Source organism: Parasteatoda tepidariorum, chromosome 2 (genome assembly GCF_043381705.1).
Source record: "Parasteatoda tepidariorum isolate YZ-2023 chromosome 2, CAS_Ptep_4.0, whole genome shotgun sequence".
NCBI classification, from domain to species: Eukaryota; Metazoa; Arthropoda; class Arachnida; order Araneae; family Theridiidae; genus Parasteatoda; species Parasteatoda tepidariorum.
Genome location: NC_092205.1, coordinates 8780815 through 8801884, shown reverse-complemented (window position 1 = coordinate 8801884; position 21070 = coordinate 8780815). Strand labels below are relative to the sequence as shown.

The 21070-nt window shown below is 30.5% G+C and overlaps 1 protein-coding gene across 38 annotated transcripts in view; it reads right to left on the bottom strand.

Annotated features, from left to right (window-relative positions):
• Positions 1–21070, bottom strand: part of LOC107456393 (focal adhesion protein tensin) — a 348273-nt gene that overhangs the window by 154112 nt on the left and 173091 nt on the right. For 4 of the 38 annotated variants that reach the window (XM_043039860.2, XM_071177119.1, XM_071177141.1 and 1 more), the window contains exon 1: positions 271–645. The exons of 32 other annotated variants lie outside the window; for them this stretch is intronic. In XM_043039860.2, coding sequence (XP_042895794.1) covers positions 271–279 — 9 coding nt within the window. In that variant the 5' untranslated portion in view covers positions 280–645. Of the gene's footprint in view, positions 1–270; positions 646–13805; positions 13956–21070 lie in introns of those variants that run through there. 2 more of the 38 variants (XM_071177130.1, XM_071177123.1) reach the window with 2 other exon arrangements.

Below are 21070 nucleotides of genomic sequence, written 5' to 3'. Positions count from 1 at the left end.
AATCAAAGAAATAAAATAAAACAATTTTCCGAAAAAAAGTATTAGATGAAGAGAACAGCATATAAAATAAATGAATAGAACTTTACTATTAATATTTGTCTACTATTTTAAGCACATTTCAGAGGCGTATACGCGAGTTATGATATTATGTTACGATAGTCACTCAATTACTCATTAACACATACAAAACTAAACATATTTTTAAAAAGTCACATTTGTATCAAACAAATTTAAAGCTCTAAAATAAAATTAAAAAACTAAAACACTTACTACAGTCATTTTTTATTTTCCCTTTTTTTTTACTCCATTAATACATCAGATTCACACGTGAATAATTGATAATTCTTTCTCAAGTCCAGAAGCTTATCACAAAATTATCACCTTCAAGGCGAAAATTTCTGTAACTAATCAACACTTTACCGACCAGCGATTATAAACAAAATAACAGTTTCGAATGTAATGTTTCTAAATATTTTTAAAAAGAATCTATTTCGGTATCTTCATAATAAAGGTCAGACAATTAATGAAGAGAGTTAACTAGAATATCAAACCAACCCCCAAGGTTAAATTGGTTTAAATTTTTATCGCCAAGCTGGCTAGAAAGCTAATTTGAAAGTGCGCTCTCTTCTGAGTTGATTAAGTAAGCAAATAAGACGAAGAGATGATAGAGTGGCTCACACATAATTCATTTTATCAAGGCCGTTTTTTATCTGTCTTGATTACTAAAGGTAGCACGGTACTTAATGTAAAAGTAGAAGTAGACGTGAAAAAAAAAAACTAAAATTGGTATTAAAGATATATGCCTTTGAGATATCAAATTATACGAATAATAATCTCATTTCATAAGATATTGTAAAAATCGAAGTTTTTTAGGGTATAATGGAATACAAGAAAATTTTTTTCTTATATTTTATAACCGTCGTTGAACAGCAGACCCAATTTTTGGGTTTACGAATGTTTAACTCCGTAGTCTTGTAATTTTGAACCCAATCCAGAAAGCGAACGAACTCCTGGATCAAGTATTGGGACAAACTAGCCTTCGTGAAGTACTTTTTGGTGAAACTAACCCTCATTTGCGTTACTTGGAGGGAAAAACCAAGAAAGTTTAGCAGCAAAGGGGATTCTAACTTAATGATTGAGGATATTTTAAATCAGCACTGTAGTCGATGCGAGCCGGGAGCAGTGTTTCGCATCGTCGAGTCATCGTTGGGATTCAAAACTGGGTCACCTTATTGTATCAAATGTATAAAATATTTAAAAAAAATTCAAATATTAAAAGAAATATCACATTAATATACAAAATATTAATCTGATACTTTTATTTTTTAATATTCGAAACGTGCATATCTTTACGATTTTTTATATATATTTTTCCTTCCAGTGAAAAAATTCCTTTGCCAATGCTTTCGTCCAAAATCTGGTGTTCTATTCCATGGTGCACTATTCCATGGTGTACTATTCCATGGTGTACTATTCCATGGTGTACTAATCCATGGTGTACTATTAGCCAAATTTACGATTTCATCGCATTTGGCGAGGTGGCGAATGCTTAGCGCTGGTCCTGTATTATAAAAATAAGCTTTGGTTTACTTTTTTTTATTTAATCACTCAAAAAATAGGGAGTATAGTATTTTACCCCTCCTTAATATGCATTAACAGAGCTTCTATCTCACTGAATATACTCGATATATGGAAATGGAAATCGCAATAAGTAAATAAAAATTCGTTTTTTAAATAAATTCTTGCTCGTATCTGTTACATATATTGAAATATTTTGCAAAAACAAAGATATTTATCAACCATTTTTATTCCAAAATGAATGCACCAGCACGTTCACATTGAAGCGCGGTGTCAATGCGTAATCATACCTTTGTTTGGTAACAACTCCGCCCAAACTGTTTCGGAATTAATTACACCACCTGTTTTTGTAGTGACGGTATGAATTTCCCTTAATTACCCTCCTCAGTTATGCGTTCATCGTATACACCTGTTTGGAAAGCACTCTAAAAACAACCTACCAGAATTAAGATTCATGACGGACAAAAGACGAGCATTTATTTAATAATATTACAGGACGTCGAGAATTAACAGGATGACAGTGATTAACGAAATATCATTCTCATCAACAGATACATGGTGTAACGTTTAATTTAGTGAGTAATTTCAATTTGATAATTAATTAATAGAATACATAATAATACAGGGAAACGTTAATTAATAAGGAGGTCATGACAGGTGTGTAATCAGAGCACAATGAATTCGTCTCCTTTCATAAAAAAAAACGTTATTATTATAATACTATTAATATTGAAGTGTTAAAAGATAGGTTAAATTGTTCCGTAAGAAAAGTTTAATGACTTTTTATACATTCCGCAATATTCCGAGTTTTGATATTCAAAAGAATGCACAAAAAATTGTATATATATATTTTTTTAGAAAAATTTTTAAGCATTCCTATAAAAAGCGTTTCTTTAAAAAGCATTATAAGAAAGCAGTGATTTTATCAAAGAGCTAAATCATAGCATACATCAATCAATATTGTAGTTTTATTAGTTAATATACACGGAGAAAAAAACTACTCAAATTACCGTACTGTATGGTTAAGACATCTATGGTAAAAGGAATCATAATTCTGGTTATAAAACCCAACTTATACGGTTTTTAAACCCTTTCATTTCGGTTTCCAAAATTATAGTTCTCATTACTACACGCTTGGAAAGAATACAAAACTGAAAAGTATATTTAACCGAATAAATGTTTTTCATACCATGCTCTAAGTTGTCATGATAAAATTAACACATTTTACCGCTTTTACTAAATTTTAACACTCGTTATAAAACAATATTTTATTGTTAATTCAACCAAAATTATTATCAAAGCATTTAGGTAAAAAATAACGTGCTTTTTGGTACACCTTAAATTTTGCCATCTTCTGGTATAGTTCGTTCACCAGGAGTTGGCGCTTGGCTCCATCTCTTCGGACGCAGAGTTCAATTAACCGGGGGCAGACAACCCTTAATGCGCGCCAAACGCCAACAGTGAATTCTTTTTTAGTCACTTACTTGGCTTCATTATCTGCTATTATACCTATCGTTACTCTAGCTAATTAAATATATTTTAAATTTAAAAACTGTTTCCTAGTAAAATATCTCAAAAAGGACAAACTATTCACTCAAAAGAGAGAAATATCATGAAATTTATGAAATATTTAATGTTAAAAAAAATGCAAATGCGAAATAAATATTTTTGTCATACGATCACCAAATAGCAACCTTGTTCAGAATTGTTCACAGCCTTCTCCTAAAAATAGCAAAATAGTATCGTCGGATACCACGTGATGAAGGCAGAGCCAAGTGCCAACTCCTGGTGAACGAACTATAGTTTTGACGGTACTTTTTTACTCAGTGTATTATTGCTTGAAAATGTCATACATTTTCAACAGTAAATTACACGTGGCATTAATTATCGCACTAATTCAGGATCTCCTTTTACCCATGCATGTTATAATTAAATGCATTATGTAAACATATTGCAAAAATTTTACCGATAAATCTTCACATTAAAAATAGTTGTATAATCATTCTTTAAAAACAAAAACTAAAATTCAAACCAAGAACTATATTTTAAGAGCAAAAGATACATCATCTGGTACTATGAAAAGAACAGTTTAAAGCAACTCATCAAAAGAAAGAAAAAAAAATCAGTAATCGAAGAATTACATACAATACATTTGATTTTACGAACCATAATGAATTCGGATTCACTATATAATATCCTCGGGTGATTAAAATTAATTCTGAAATCTGGTTGAAAGAACTCTCTCAAGGTTAAGAAGCGGTCGTTTTCGTGTTTAGTGGAATAAGATAGTTTTCATTAAGAATGTTAATATCGCCAAATAGGCTTCTTTTTTTTTCTTTCCAGAAAATGATAATTGAGAGTAAGGTTTGCAATGGAAAAGTCGCTACCTCGATATTCAAAGAGTGAAACGAATTGGTATCATTTGCTTTAACTTATCCTGTAATGGTGGCTGATTTTAATTTTAAGTTATCACTAGCTGCCCGCAGGTCAAATGTGTCCGGCCACTGGTATTGTATCCCGTAAGAACTTATATATAATATTATAATGTCTCTGTCCTTAATAAACTCTTAAACAATCCGACCGAGAGCGATAAAATTTAGCATACTGATAGTTCAAAACGCGGGAAAGGTCTGTAGACATTATAGAACATTCTACCGCGAACGTTCATGCGGGAAAAGTGAAAAAAAAAAACGAATTTTCTCTTAAAATTACCATTACGCACTGTTGCAATTTAAATTGCAGACGATTCCTATTTTAGCTTACAATTCTAATTAATAAAAACTTAGTTTAACCTAGGTGTTTATGGCAGGTTTTTAATGATTATTTATCTTTGGTTCTTAATGTCAAGGACGCCCGGTGGCTGAGCGGTAGCGCTTCGCGCTGTCGTGCCACAGGTCCTTGGTTCGCTCCTCGGGCCGGGCAAGGTTGACTCAGCCTTTCATCCCTTCAGTGGATCGATAAATGAGTACCAAGCATGCTTGGGAACTAAACACTGGGGGTTCCGCGTTTGGCTGACCACCTGATCGGAACACCTGCTCCTGCACCCCAGAGCCCAAGGTCAAGAAAACTGAGATGGGCACAGTAGGCCTTGCCCTCTTTGGGCTGTCGAGCCACTGAGTTTAGTTTTAGTTCTTAATGTCAAGAAAGCTCAAGTAAAATCATCGCGAATAGTTTTTTGGGTTAATAGTGGTGTCACCAATTTAGTATTTTGATGGCTATTTTCATGAACAAGCAACAATCTATTACCACATGTTTCTTATAATAGCTGCTTATTTTTTCTTCATATTTGTCAAAGATTGCGTTAAAATGCGTTATATTTCAGTTTTAATATAGTTAAGCGAAAAACTATATTTCACTAAACGAGCTTAGAAATTTTAAAAGTTACTTTTAGAACTTTTTTTAGTGAAACATGAACAAATTTTTAAAATTTAGATCTTGAAAAACAAGTTTTCTAATTTCATTAACTACATGTGTGTTAAAGACAGTTCTACAAGTAGCTATAGAATAATTTGTTACCAATAAAATATCTGGTGTTTTATTTAAGTATTAAAATATTATTCAAAAATGATAAAAATAATATGATTTTATAAGCATGCGATATTAACAATATCAAAATAATTTCCTCATCATCTCTTCAAAACTATCGCTTTTATATAAAATTCTAATAGATCAAAATTGCTTTATACTTTATGGCAAGATTTATAGCCCCAACTGGCTGAATTAAAAATTCGTAGAACATTGGGATATTTTTGAAGCTTTATAAATTTCGAGGAGGAGATTCATACTAAAGGGTATATTTAGAAGCTTTTAATAAATCATATTCATAACGATTTTTATCATAATTCTCAATCTCGTATAGCATCATTCATCATCTAATACGCCACCATGCCGAAGAAACAACATAGCAGATAAAAAATAGCACAGTATAAATGAAAAAAAAGGTTTGCAAGATGATACCATCAAAAGAAAATAAAGAAAAATGGGTGTTAACCTTCCACAAGAAAAGAGAGAACAAACTATAACGATGAAAGAAAGAATAAAAGAATTTTATATAAAGAACATTGGGAAATCTTTCTTTTCGTAATCACCGGTTTCTTTATTGGGGGAGTCGAAGGTAAAGTAGAATTTCGAGGGTGTGGCGCATGGTGCATCATTGCAATTGGATTCATAAAAAAAAACTGTTTGGTTAACTCCCTTAACCCTAACTCTTCATCAGAGCGAGTTTTCGAACGAGTTAAAAATACCCGATAAAAGTTTGACTAAGTGATTTTTCTTTTAAGTGATTAGTTCCGGAGAATTCATATTACATAGAAAAAAAAAAGGACGATATAAGATACATACTAAATAGGGGGATATAGATACATAATAGATACATTTATGTATAGATACAATTTCTGGCGAGCCAAGAATATTAACGGTAAAAGTCTACATGGTTTTTTCTTCTTTTCGTAAGTAATCAGTTTTGGAATATAACGAATAAACGATGATCTGATACAAACTAAATGTGGGTCTATATATACTTTTGTGCAGTGTACAGTAAAAAGAAGATGAAAAAAAACCTTCATAACTTTTGGCCAAAAATGCTATCTTAGTGGTATGGCCCTTAACTGTGCTAAATAATTAATGTAGATAATCTTTTAAGAATTCAATCTTTTAAGGACACAGTACGGAACAAAAACAAACTTAAACTGAATTATGTACCTTTTTGGTTTTTGCAATCTAGAAAATATATTCCCAACAGTTTAGGCAGGGAAAAAGTCGAAAATTGGATGTTTATTTCCGATTTTGTATATTTCGAAACAACTCTGAAATAATTTAAGCCAGGATTTCCGAAACTTTTCCAAGTATCAGCATTGTTACGACATTTAAAATTATCTAACGACACCTCAGCCATATGATACTTATCTGCGATACCACTCTTATTAGGTACAGCGTGCAAAAAAATGCACTTTGGATCAACAAACTTTGGATCGCTCTCCTGACCAAACTATGGAAACTATTGTAAGATTTCAATTTTCGTCAACTCTCCATTTTAATAAAAAAAAATTTTTAAGGAAATACACAAAAAGATATAATTTGTAACATTTAGAGTTCCTGTGAGAGTTAGGCGCGCTTGTCTTGGCGAGTGGTGGCCTTTAGGCGATGAGATGTTGAGTTGGATCCGAGATGTGAGAATGGGAACACTGCTTTCGAACGTTCTCTCGTTCGAAATCAATTTTTATCTTATTTGATGATTTGTCTGATTGTTGTGTGTTGTGGAAATTAGAAGATTTAATAAATATTAGATTTCCAATCCTGGAATACTTATTTTACCACACATTACACTATATTTCAAAGATTGCGGCTAGCCCCCAACATTTTGGGAGTCAGAAATCCGAATCCGCATGTTTGAGGTCACGCTCTCGAACCATTAAGATTCAGTCCTTAAAGGTTAAGCTCCGATCATTAGTTCAAAAGTTATTTAAGATGGTCAGTTTTTTATTTTGCATACTGTACGCATGTTTGTTTTATAAGAGTATGATTATGAAACAAAAACTATAAACTACTCTCCTGAATGTATTTTTAAAAAAATAGAAAATAAAAAAGACGGGCACTATTTTTTAATAGTACATTTTTTACGTTCTCATGTAAATATTTTACAATGTAAGTTAACAGGAACCTACAGTATGGGCAAATAATAGAGTGCCACCATTGCATCCAACATTATTGACCTGAACAATTTTTACACAAAAATTATTTATGGACATCCCCTGAAAAACACCGCCCGCGTAGAAATCCCTATAGGAGGTCCTGACCATCGGCGATCTAGTCACCCCAAGAAGTGTTTGAGAACGTTCTCATTTCGAATATTTGTGTTGATGGAAGCACATAAATGTTCTTGAAGTGTTTATCAAAGGTGCGACAGCCGTGAGAATTATCACAATGGTTAGAACAAAAACAAAAGAAAAAAAAATAGCAGCAATAGAATTTCCGCAGTAATGAAATGATGGATTATGATGTATAGTCATATGAAATTCCGATCGTAAAAAGTTATTGTGAATTAGATACCGTAAAGAATAACCTTATATTATATAAGCATCCTTTATTTTAAAATAATACGTCAAAAGTTTCACGCACAAACATGTTCTGATTATTTATTATTTTTTTTTACATTGTAGTGCGTAGATTTGACTTACTGTAAATATTACAGTTTACAATCTGCAAAATAAAAAAAAGTGAATAACTACAGGGGTTACACCCTCTGTTCGCTGACGCTCCTCAACCCCCCAAGATTGTATGCAATCTTGTATGGCCTGCTTTGCTAACCATGCTTGTTTCGCTCCCTACTAAGTTAGCCCCATTTGAAATGCGTTCCAGCATAAAATCTCAAACATTTAAAGAAATTATTCAAATATTTAAAACTAATTGCTCTTTTAAAAATTGATGATTACAAATATCCGATTATCTCTTCACCACAGTGTTTTTGTTTATTATAATTTTAAATTTTTCACGGTAAGTCTAAGATAGGACGCACTTACAAATCTTGGTGGTTGCGCACCTAAGTCTATGTACGCTCCTGTGAAAAATATCCAATTCAGGGGACAAGGGAACTCCTGGATCAAATATAGGGAAAAATTTGCCTGCATGAAGGATTTTTTTATGGAACTAACCAGCATTTGCTTTACACGGAGAAGTAAACCACAAAACTCTCCCACTGTTAGCCTGACGACAAAGGGACTCTAACCCGTGATCCGTCAACCATTGAGGATATTTTACGTCAGCATTGTGGTCGGTGCAACTCTGTGATTGTTGACATTCGCCTGTGAAAGTCGACATTCTCTTGATTTCTGTTATTCACGGTAACATTAAATGTATTTTGCCTCTTCAAATTTTTTTGCATAAAGTTCTTTAATATTATGTTTGACTAATTTTTTGTTTTACATATTTGTTTGAGTTTTATTGTTGAATTAACTTTCTATAGTCGTAGATGATTTCTAATGTGGATTTTTTTGGTAAAAATATAATTTAATAGAAGCAAAAAAAAGAAAAAAAGGTTTGCAAAAAGTGTCTATTAAATGTAAATCGATGTCGGTCACCGAAGAATTAAGTGGCTACTAAGTTATTAGAGGGCTACCAACTAAAAATTGAAATTTCCAGGTCTTCATTAAACTGCCATTCCAAGCGTTATTTTTATAGTTCTCGACATCATACCTCCGTTGCCTATAGGCAAATATTTTTCGATGAGTGCGAGGCAAGTGCCGCGAGGCAGGTACCTCGCAAAATACTATTACATTAAAGCAATTCAGAATAAATCACCGTATATAACCAATAGTGTTATTTTTTGAACAATAATGAACGTATAAGCTATACAAGAAATTAAAAACTTCAATTACAACAGATGTTTGCTATGGAACGCTTTGTTTCGTAAGAACTTTTAAGGCCATCTCTAATCAACGTTTTGAGCTTGCTGCTCCCTATTAAATTCCATCACACATATGTTAATGGAGTCATCTGATATCAATCAGGCATACCTCTTCCACTCATTATTTACTACATTAAATAATGACTGTCAACACGAGAGAAAGATGTTTTAATGACTCCCAGGGACTGACTATTCATTCGCATAATGGAACAAGCGAAGCTGACTGACCGATATCATATTACTGACATGTCGTTTCATAGCGATGACGATCCTTTTCGAAGCATTCGATCCCATCAGCTTTTTTGATGTAACAGGTTGTAATCGGACCCTTATCAGACGATCGAATAATGGAGGCATATGGAAGGGGTGGGCACTGGAATATTTTATTCGACAAGGACGACATAAGTGTCGGATTATAAAAACATGTGTACATCCAATAAAGGATGGATATGGGGCAGATGTTGTAGTAAAAGAAGATAGTTAAAACGACGCATTTTAGCGTATGAGCAGACAAGAATTTCGATATTAATTTAAATGTGCATATTTAGTAAATGATACATTAGTGTCAAAGCATTTCTATGCTCTTATTAAGAAGTGAAATGCTTTAAATGTCACGGATAGTGTTGGTTAAGTGACACTCTCAATAGGATTGGTTCAACATTGAACCGGCAAGGTGAACCATTACAACGGTTCAAATTCATTCCAACTTGAATAAGGTAAATTGAAACATGCTACGTGTCAAGATGAATATTATATTATTGTGTGTGATACGATAAGTTGGTTCAATTGTTGCGAATTTTTTGTAAAATTTAACATTCTGAAATTAGTTCGAGAATGACTAGCTGTTAAAATTATAGGAAAGAATACCATACGATCCGCTCTACAGTCCGCAGAAATGCAACTGCAGAGTTGAAATTTGGCATGCTGAACAGGTCATATAAATGTGTCATACGAAAACGTAGTTTAACTTTTGCGATATCTTTAATTGTATCGTAACTTAATATATGCATTCATTTAACTTATTTAATTTAATATTTATTTAATTCTATTGTTTTTCTAAATTGGTCCTATCCGGTCCTATCTTGTTTTTAGAATTATCTGCTTGGGCAGACGTTTTTATGTTGTTGTTGTTAATTTACGTCGCACTAGAGCTGCGCAATGGGCTATTGGCGACGGTCTGGGAAACATCCCGGAGGATGATCCGAAGACATGCCATCACAATTTTGATCCTCTGCGGAGGGGATGGCACCCCCGCTTCGGTAGCCCGATGACCTGCGCGTGAAGTCGAGCACTTTACGGTAGCACAGTTTAACGAGGACCCATACCGCACACCCTCGGTCCCTACGCAGGCTGATCCAAGTGGTCACCCACCCGCACACTGACCGTAGCCAGTGATGCTTGACTTCGGTGATCTGCTGGGAACCGTGTCTTAACGATCAGTCCACTGCGGGACGACGTTTTTATGATTCCGGTCAATCTTTCAGAAAAGTTCCGATTAGGGGGTTTAGGATAACCTTTGACCAGCAGTTTAATGAAGTGGACTATTGATCTTCCCTTTTAACGAAGGATAGATTAAAGATATCTAGTTTTGATTGGATCTTAGCTTTTATAACCTAAGATGACTGCATTTTAACTTATAAGGGGATGGATTTTTGTAGGACAATTAAAAATAAAAAAAGGATTCCTGGAATGTAAGGGAGAATTTAGATGAGATGAAAAGAAAGTCGAATAAATAAGACAGAGAATTGAGTAAAAAAAAAAAATGTGGAAATAGAAGTGCAAGAGAGGGGAGGGGTGGATTTAGAAAAAAAGGAAAAAAAGTGAATAAAAGAATCTTACAAGATAATTTTCAAAGATATGGTAATTGAATATTTTGTGATTCAATTTCTTTGCATGTTTATCCTTAAAATTATTAACTCATTTAGTACATAATTTTTTCGTACATTTTATATCCATGCTCTTGTCATTTGATTATTTAAAAATTTAAAATGAAAGGCATGTTAGATGATAATTTTATGTAGTTTAATAATGCAATCCTTAATGCGTCTTTTATTCTACCACTATTCACGGCAGTCACTCTACACAACACAACCGCAACAGTCTTAACGTAATTAAGGTTGTTGTATACTTGAACGATATTATGGTTCAATACGGCTAAGAAATTTCTAATAATGTGGAAAGTGAGATATATCTTCATTTTTTTCAATATGATTAAAACTTCGCATCATTTTTTAATGTGATTAAAACTTTGAGATGATTTTCCAATGTGATTGAACCTTTGACATTATTTTTTAATGTGATAAAAACGTGCTTCGTTATTTCTTTCAATGCTTTCTAAAAGTTAATAACAGTTTTTAGTAGATAACAAAGTCTCAATACAAATGAAATTTACATTTGTACTTAATATTTTTGCCTTTTTTTAATGAATAATATTTAATTTTTACTTTTAAAAAGGGAATGCAAATACTATTTTTTAAATCTAAATAAATTGAATAGACTTGATTAGAGTGAAAAATATTATTTAATATGAAAATATGAATAAACCTTAATAATTTAAAGGTTGCAAATTTATACGAAAAGACTGAAATACAGAATTTAAAATTTTCGTTAAAATATTTTGACTAACTTTAAACTGAAAACTTCCAAGATTTTTTTTAACAAATTAAGTGTTGAGATTGGTTTTTTGAGTGAAGACTAGTGAAGTTCTAAAATACTATTTACAATTTTGAGTAGAAACGTAAAACAGTTAAAAACATATTAATAACTTAATTAAAAATGAAATAACAAATTAGAGAAAATAATATATCTTTAAAATGCTAAAATGCCACATGAACTTAAATCAAATTCATAAAATAACCTAAATAATAATTTACTATTGTGCGCTTTAGTTGAACATTAATAAAGGAAACAAAAAAGACATCTAATTAAATAAGATAAGCAATTACTTTACTTTGTAAATATAAATATTAAATATTCATTTATATAGATGTCTTTTATAAAAGGTGCAAAAATATATTTTCGCAATGAAGATAAACTCACGTTTCTTTTATCATTTAAAAACCTTGAACTACTAGAAAATAAAAACAAATAAATGAAGACTTAAAAACAAACTTAATATATCTTCATTTGTAAAGCTAATTTAAAAGCATTCATTAAGCGTTGTCCACGATAATGGAATTTCCTAATTACGAACATGTAAAGCAATAAATAAACAATTAAAAAATACACTGGAATGCACAAACGAGTAATTGCAATTATTTTTTTAATGAAACAATGTGTGCAGGGACGCCCTCTATTCTTGTAGATGCACGAAATTCGTGCATGCGTAATCAAGCGTGCGATGCCGTACCTTATTCTTATATAAAAGAACTATGTTTCTTTTTTTTCCCCCAGAATTATTTATAGTTTCATAATTTTGAAATAAATTTTCTCGCGAAACATAAGATAATTTTAACTAAACACAACTAGTAAATTTGAATTTGACTCTTTTTCTGATGCTTGCGGCTTTAAACAACAGTTAAAAGTTGCGGGGGACTTGATATTCAGGTAATAACTTACTAATCTGCTAGCTAAAACAATGTTACGATAATGACAGAAGAGTCTGGAGCCGCGGTGGATCAAGCGATAGAACATTCGCCTCACAATGAAGTGACCCAGGTTCGAATTCTAGAGACGGCTGGTTAATAGGAATTCTGCTCTTGACTGTCACTGATAACGTTAAGTATCATCAGTGGTAGACAGATCATGGGTTAGAAACCCAATGCCGTGGGGGTTAATCGTGGAAGATTTTAGTGGCTTATAACGAAATGCGGATTAGTTGCATCAAAAAGTTCTCAAATTTCATTCTGCACTCCTTGTTTAATTTTTGTCTTGTTCCTTAAAATAAAATTCGTAATAATTAAAACTAATTTCCGGTTAAATTGCAGGGAGATTAGGGTTTAAACTTTACATATTTACCTAACCTAGATACCCAACGTACTGTTTTTTCCCGTCGGTTTTTTCACCGACAAATAACAAAGCTTTCCCTTCAGCAGAAAACATAAACATAAACCTTCAAGGCCTACAGAAAGTAGATTACCTTTTTTTTCTTAATTTTCAATTCTCGCTGCTTCTTTTTGGTGAAAGAGCAGCTGGTAAAGAAGGCGTCCTAAGCCAGACTGAGCGAAGAGCCAAAAACGACTATTTTTGGGTAGGTTTCAGGAACAGTGCCAGAAAACCACCGCCGTCTCTAGAAACAACCATTTTCAAAGATTTTTTATATCATGTTTTTCCCAAGGATTTTGCTTTATTTAAAAAGAATAAATAAAAAACTCTTTTCTATTGTTCTTTAAGAACAAACTCGTAGGAACAAAAAAATTAAAATTTTTTTTACCCCTTTTTAAGATTGCTTTTTAACAATATCACAATAGTATCTGAATACAAAATGTATCAAAATTCTAATTTAATGAACATAAGTTTCATAAGGTACATAATAGTTATTTTATTTACATAGAACAATACTTGCAAATTAAATCTTAATATTTTGTGACAAGAATATTTTTTTAACAGCTTATTATTTTTGTCCGGATATTTGGAATAAAAAACACTTAATGTTTAAAATACAAAAATATTGATTTTATTCATTTTTTGAAAAAATAAAAGCAAGTATATATCGTTAGCTAGATATAATTTTTTTATACATTTAATTTAATGATTCCTAATTACAATAAAGTCTTAACTTTTTTCACGATTATCTTTTATCTATAAGACTTAGGTTAAAAATTTTAACACAACAGCAGTCAAATTAGGGACAAAATATCTTTAATTAAAAAAATAATAAACTTACCTGAAAACAAATAATAAAAAATAGAGCTTAGAAAACAAGTATTTAAAGCTATATATTTCACATAAAACATTTCATTCATTTATCGCTTGCATTTTCGAGAAACAAGGCTAGTAAAAATCAGACGATTCCGACAACGCGAATGCAACTTTCCCTCCAAAAAAAGAAATAAATGCAAATAGATTTACTTTCCCATTCTTCATTTGCAACGTGAAGTATCTGTCAAAATTAATCACGCCTTTCCCTCTACACCTGCCCTAATTGGTTTAGAATTATATAAAACGATGCAGGAACAGTTAAACTAATGTTGACTATTTAGTAGGGGAGAAAAAAGAGCAGTATACAATTCCAGGAAGTATTCAAGTGAAAACGATTTGCATTAATATGAATTTCTGACGTTTGTGATCGTTTGGTTCAATTGCTGCTAATCTGAGTTCTGAATGGCGTTTCATATTGGAACGCAAGTCGAATTTCATGCAATTGAAAAGGGCATTTAAGATTGAAGTAGATTAAAAGAAATAAAGTACGAAGAATAAAAATTAAATTGTGTCCGAAATTTTCAATTGGGATTTATTTAAGAACTGATAAAGAAGGAAATTTGAGTTTTTTTTATAACTTCACTTAATAGATTTATTGTTTTTGCCCATAAAAACATGAAGACAAAATATAAAAGACATATAAATTTTAATAAGGAATTTAAATAAAACAAAAGACAAATTAAATTATTTTTCTTCAATAATAGAATAAAAAATTAAATAAATTAAAAACAAACAAAGTACGTACACAGATTAATAATTACATATATTAAATATATTTATTAACAGTTACGCAAAATTACAAAAATAACAAACTACACCGTATTGTTATTAAAAACTTAAACAATCGTTCAAGTTAAATAATAAGAATGAAAATTAATATTGATCTAATTAAAACTTTTATTTTCCTGGCATATTTCAAAATTGTTGGCAACTCTCAAAGTTTTGGTAGTAATTACACTTATATTACAAATGAACTAAATGAGTGGTACATTTATTCCGCCGAAGCCACTTCGGGTTAGCACTTACTGCTAAATTTGTTTTTCGATGCAAAAACTATAAGACTTAGAAACTTGAAATTATGAGGTTGTGTAGAAGAATGTACAGGGAGTGGAATAGAATAAAAAAGAAATGTAACATTCGATTGTTAAACTGTTCGAGCTGTTAAACTTGTAGGGAAAAACGATACCACATGGGTGTTAGTATTAGCTGTCGAACAACTTGTAAAGGAAAAAAAGATACCTTATAGGCAGTAGCTCTAGAGTCCGCAGAAATGCAACTACTAAGTTGAAATTCGGTATGCTAAACACAATATATTTGTTTATTATAAACACATATTTTTAATTCCAATTTGTTTGAAAGTTATTGAAATTTCAAGTACTTTTCTCGAGAATTTCTTCTATTTTTTACATTTTGTGTTTCACTGCACAAAATCTAGATAACTTCGAAATTTGAAATTATGAGGGTGTATCGAAAAAAGTACCTGGGGTACGACAGAAAAATTTCAAATCCAACTTTGACTTCGAAAATTATTAACTGTTAAACTTGTAAGGAAATAATAATAATAAGTATTGTTGATCTGTAGCCCGCTGAAATGCCATTACAGAGTGGCATTGACGTGGTAAAAGAGCAATTTTCTTCAAACTTTTTTTTAAATATTGACAATTTATCAATGTTATATGAAATTTATTTTTCCCACACGAGATCTTTATTTTATAAGCTCGCGTTAAAAAAATACCAAAAACTAGAAAGAGAGAATACGTGCTGTTGGACATAAATCTTAACGTTTATAATGAAATTTTCAAAAAAAAAAAAAAAAAAACTTCATAANAAAAAAAAAAAAAAAAAAAAAACTTAATAAAGAGCGATAAAAACTGTTCCCTGCTTAAATTATTTTGAATCTCGTCACCGAACGAATAAAATTCTTTCTCATTTATTTCTTCTTTTTGACCCCCCCACAGACTGCATTTCCTTTGATTAATTTTTTTCAATATTGATAATTAATTTTCAAATGAAGGTAAACGTCGATTTCGATATGATTAATATATTAACAAAATGTTCTTACATAAAGATATAATAATTACGCATTTTAAAAATAAGATGTTCTATATTTTTAAGGAAAATATCGATGCTTTAGGAAATGACGTTTGGGAAAAAAGAATGATGAATAAGAAACAATTATGGGGGTGGGCGAGCAGGGTACAGAGCCTACAAGTTGTTGAAAGAAAACTAATAATTATTTTTAATTAGAATGCCAAGGAAATTAAAACTTACAAGATAAGTACGCATCTGTAAGATTCTTATTAAAAAAAATTAGACCTAAAGAGCCTGGGGCAAAATATGCCCCATTGAAGGTAGACACAAATAAAGCACGTAAAAATTAATTACTATTTTCACAATTCGAAATTCGCGAGTCTTTATAATATCGTAATGAAAAGATCGAAATTTTATTGAATAAACACGTGGAAATCCGACACTATAGCCTCCCAAAGCAACATTGAAAAGTCACTTGGATTAAATATAAAATAATGCACACAAAAAACGACAAAAGTGATAAATAAAATTCGAAATTCAAGCATCATAATTTTGCCGTATTAAAAATATTGGGATTTTTAAAACTACAGAAATTCATACATCACCGAAAAAAGCGATCGAAAAAATACATTGATTTAAATTTGGCGCTTCCGAAATTTAAATCTAAACAATTTCGGATTTTTTGTTACTTTATTTTCCAAAACAAATTATAATATTTTTTTTTTGTTTCATTATTATTATGTTCAGGTTCGATCCCCGTCGGCCGAAGACTCCCCGTGCAGTAAATGGTGACTAATGCACGTTACACACACGCACGTTCGTCGTGTCACAAAGTCCTCCATGTTCCCATAACAAATCGATACCTCTGGGGGTACTGATCCAGAAGTTTCCTCGTTTTCTGCATTGGTTCAAAATGAAAAGACTTCGGAATTGAACATTAGTAGTAAACCCAAAATTGGGTCGGCTGTTCAACGACAGTTATAATTATAATATATATATTATAATATTATGTTCAGGAGCTGCCACGGGCGGCACATCAAAAGCTTTCGAGCTGCAGGTTGCGCACCCCTATCATATAGTGAATTATTTCTGAATCATGCGGTTGCAGCGGTTTGCGGGGGTGTTATTTACACCACTGGTTTTCTCAAAGGTATATTTATATCGAAACAAGAATTATCCATAATGGTTGGGAAACCTTAAAACAAATTATTTTAATCCGCTAATTCACCAAAAATATTAGCTCATCTTAACTTTTTCTAGCTGTCAATAAATGGAATTGTCTTTATTTGACAATCATGCAAAGTAGCAGAGAAAGTGAATCAGAATGGAACCCAAAGACTTCTTTTTAGCATCAGCTGGATTCGCGGAACAAGCTCATTTCCTGTTTTGATTTGTTTTGGGAAAAAGCCAGGAGAATAAATATCCCTTGTGTTGTGTTTCCCCTAACAAGGAGAGCATTACACGCATATAAGTTTTTCTTATAATAATTTAATGCTGATAAGGAGAGAGAGAAAAAAAAATTGCCGAAATTTTCGAAATCGGTTCTGTTTAAGTAAAATTTAATTATTAATTTTTCTGTTTAATGTGGTCTGGGGCATAAGAATCTCAAAACTCGTGAGCTTTTTTACTGCTAAAAAAAGGATGAAAATAATATCTTTCGGATAGTGTAAAAAAATATGATTTTAACTTATATCGAGCGTTGTTACATCATGCCATGTAGACATAAACTATAACAAAGTAAGTAATAAATTTTATGCTTAAATGAGGTAATTATGTCATTTAGACATAAAAACTAGATACATCCATTTAAAAAAAAATTATTTGTAAGAATTTTTTGGACATGGTACAACAGTATTAAAATTTAGCAAAACAAAAAGGCAATTTTTCAAAAAAAATTTAAAGTATGTGCTCCGGGTGTCCTTAAATTCTTTCTATGAGCCCAAGTAATGCAGCATTGGAATAAGTTTTTTTTTTAAAAATTAGATCACAAACGCTTTCAATTTTAACAAAATTTGACTTTCCATCATATTGACGTTTTGCGCCCTTTTCAAAATAAGCATAGACAGAGCTGACTTTAGATAAACCTAAACTTGACCTAACAGTTGCAACTCACAACAATTTTATAAAAATAGTATATCATTTGCAAAAAAAAAGGATCATTTCATACTACGACGGAACCTTTCGAAAAACAGCCTTTATAAAGCGTGATAAACACTGTAACTTAATAAGTATAAGAGAAGTTATAAAGAGAAAATAAGTCGCGAAATGATACATTTAATTACACTAAATTAATTACACTAACCATTCATAACTAGCATGGTTCCAAAACCGTAAAAAAAGAAATTAAGAAATTTAACTGAACATTGAATTTGAGTTTTTCGTTAGGTTATGGGCATTGGGGTTATGTTGTAGTTGAGTTGTGTTTTATTAAATGAACCGTGGAATGCGATTTAATTAGCTTATCTCACCTATCGTAAGAGGAAATACTAGATTTTTTTTGTAATAAGAAGCTTTAGAATATTGCTATCTACGCGTGAATAAGAGTATCGTATTCTAATATTCCAGGGCCCCAAATTGCAGGACACTGGAAACGCTTCGTGAGTTGAAAAGAGTGGAGGAAATACTGCGATGTCAACGTTGGGAATCGAACCCCTGTTCATGAGATTGACAGATTTGTTTGAATACGTTAAGGTAACTATTAAACAAATTGTTATTTAACCATTTTTTCTATAAATTTCGAACAGTGTACCAAATAAAATTTGTATAATTACCAAAATGTCAAAGAAAAAAAAGGGATAAGCAGGGTGACCAATTAGTCACAGAAATTGAATCTATGAATTGATAATATTAAAAATAATAATTATAGTTAAAAATCGTTAAAGAATGGCAGAATTGAAATAAATGAATTGAATGCTTTAAGATTTAAAAATCAACAATAGAAACAAAACTAAGGAGAAATTAAATGAATTCGTAAAAATGTTCCATTTCAAGAATTTTTTTTTTAAACGAACTTTTTTCTTATTAATTAATAAGAGCCGTTCTTATAAATTAAACTTGGTAAGTTAGTTAATAAGAATCATCGAAATAAAAATATTAAAATGAATTCATAAAGAAAGTAAAAAAAAAAGAACAAAACTAACAAGTAATTATAAAATGTAATTAGTTGATTCATTCATAAGTACGAACGAATGAAAAAAATTCAATGTCTAAAGATTTTCTCTTAATTTCACCTGAAGATAAAAACAAAAAGAACAAGACTAACAAGTGATTATAAAATGTAATAAGTTAGTTTGTAAGAATGTCCGAATTCAGAAAATTAACTCCCTAAAGATTTTTTATCTGAAGAAAAAATGATTTTTTTCTTATGAACTAACTTCATTCCCATAAACTAATAAACGTCATTTAGTTCACAAAAAGTACTGAATCAAAAAAAAAAAAATTAAATAAATTCCTAAATATTTTCTAATAATTAAAATCACAATCGTAATAATTAAAATCAAAAGCATAATAATTAAAATTAAATTAAAAGCATAATAATTAAAATTAAATTAAAAGCATAATAATTCAAATTAAAATCATGATCATTAAAAACATAAAAACAAAACAACTGACTAGTAATTAATGTTGAAATGGTTTTAAATATAATCTAGCTTATTTTTTATTATAAACCCATTTAAAAGCGTAGCCAAAAAAGGTTATTAAATTCCTTATTATTGAAACGTATATTATTTTCATATAATTTGGAAGATTTCAAAATTTTATGTAATTAGAGAGGCATAATAAGCAGATATCTTTGCCCACTGGCTATTACTTAAAAAAACCAAAAAATTTTTTTTCGTTAAGTTTAGCTGAAACTACTTATTATATTTTGAAATAATTTAGTTCGAATCTAATATACTGAGAAAATAATAAAATTCTTCCTGTATAACGTAAATATATTAGCAGATTTCAAATTAAATGATAAACATCTTAAAATTATAACAACTAATTACAGACATTAGAATTTAACTCAAAGCAACCAACAATGAATGTTATATTGCTACAATTTTTTGTATAAAAAGTTATCTCGACTTATCCTTATCTAAATATACTTTTTTAAGTACTAATTGTGTTTATTTCTAATAAATAAACATACACTAATAGGATATTTTCTATACAGGAGAAAAGTAATTTGCATTTATTACATATTTTTGTGTAATTTATTAAAAGTTAAATTTAAGGTTTGCCATTTTTAACAAAAGCGATCTAATATACCCTATTCCACAAAAAAGAACACAATTTGCGAGATTTTAATGATAAGCATTAGTTTATAAGATTCGAATAAATTGATGACAATGATGATGATGATGAACGTAAATAAAATGCAAATATAAAAACAAAGCATAATTCTCTTATGGGAATAATTCTAGTAAAAACAACGAAGTTTGCTTGATTTAAAAATTGAAAGATCAAACTAAATTTGCATTAATTTATATATTTATTAAAATTACTAGCTTCTGAACCCAGCTTTAACGTGATATTTATTTTGTTGAATCTTCAATATAAACAGGATAAACTCTGGAAAATAAGTACTTATATTAAAATTCTGTAATTCCTTTTGAAATGATTATAGATCCTGTCTGTTATGGCTTCCAAATAAAATCACACTTAATATATTCGAAAAATTAAAAAAAAAAAAAACATTTTGTTGCTTTTGTATTCTTAGGTTTATAAAATTATGTTTCAGAATGGCAATTAATACTTAAAAAGAAATAGCTTGACATTTGCGTAATATTAAGTATTGACGTCAATTTAATCTCGTCAAATGTCACGAAAATATATAATTCAGTTAAACTAGTATAAGAACATTATTTTCCGATTTAAAAAGAGCTATAAGCTAACCAAAGTTACTGGTGCTAAAATCAATTTCCAAGAGTCGTCTGGTTTTAAATACAACAATAACCTATGTTAATCAAATGAAACAATACTTCCAAGCGATTCAAAATTCAGTACGAGAGCGAATTTATTTTGAAAAGCAGAAACCATTTTGCAATTAAAATGCGTTTAAAAAGTTTCTCGAAAATTCATATTTTTAAATTGTAGTTATGCATTTTTAGAAATAATAAAAAAAGTCCCTAAATAGTCTAAGAATTATTTTTAATTTCTCGGAATAGAGCAAATTTTCAGCCTTTTGCAAAATTTTTCATTTTAAACTAAAAC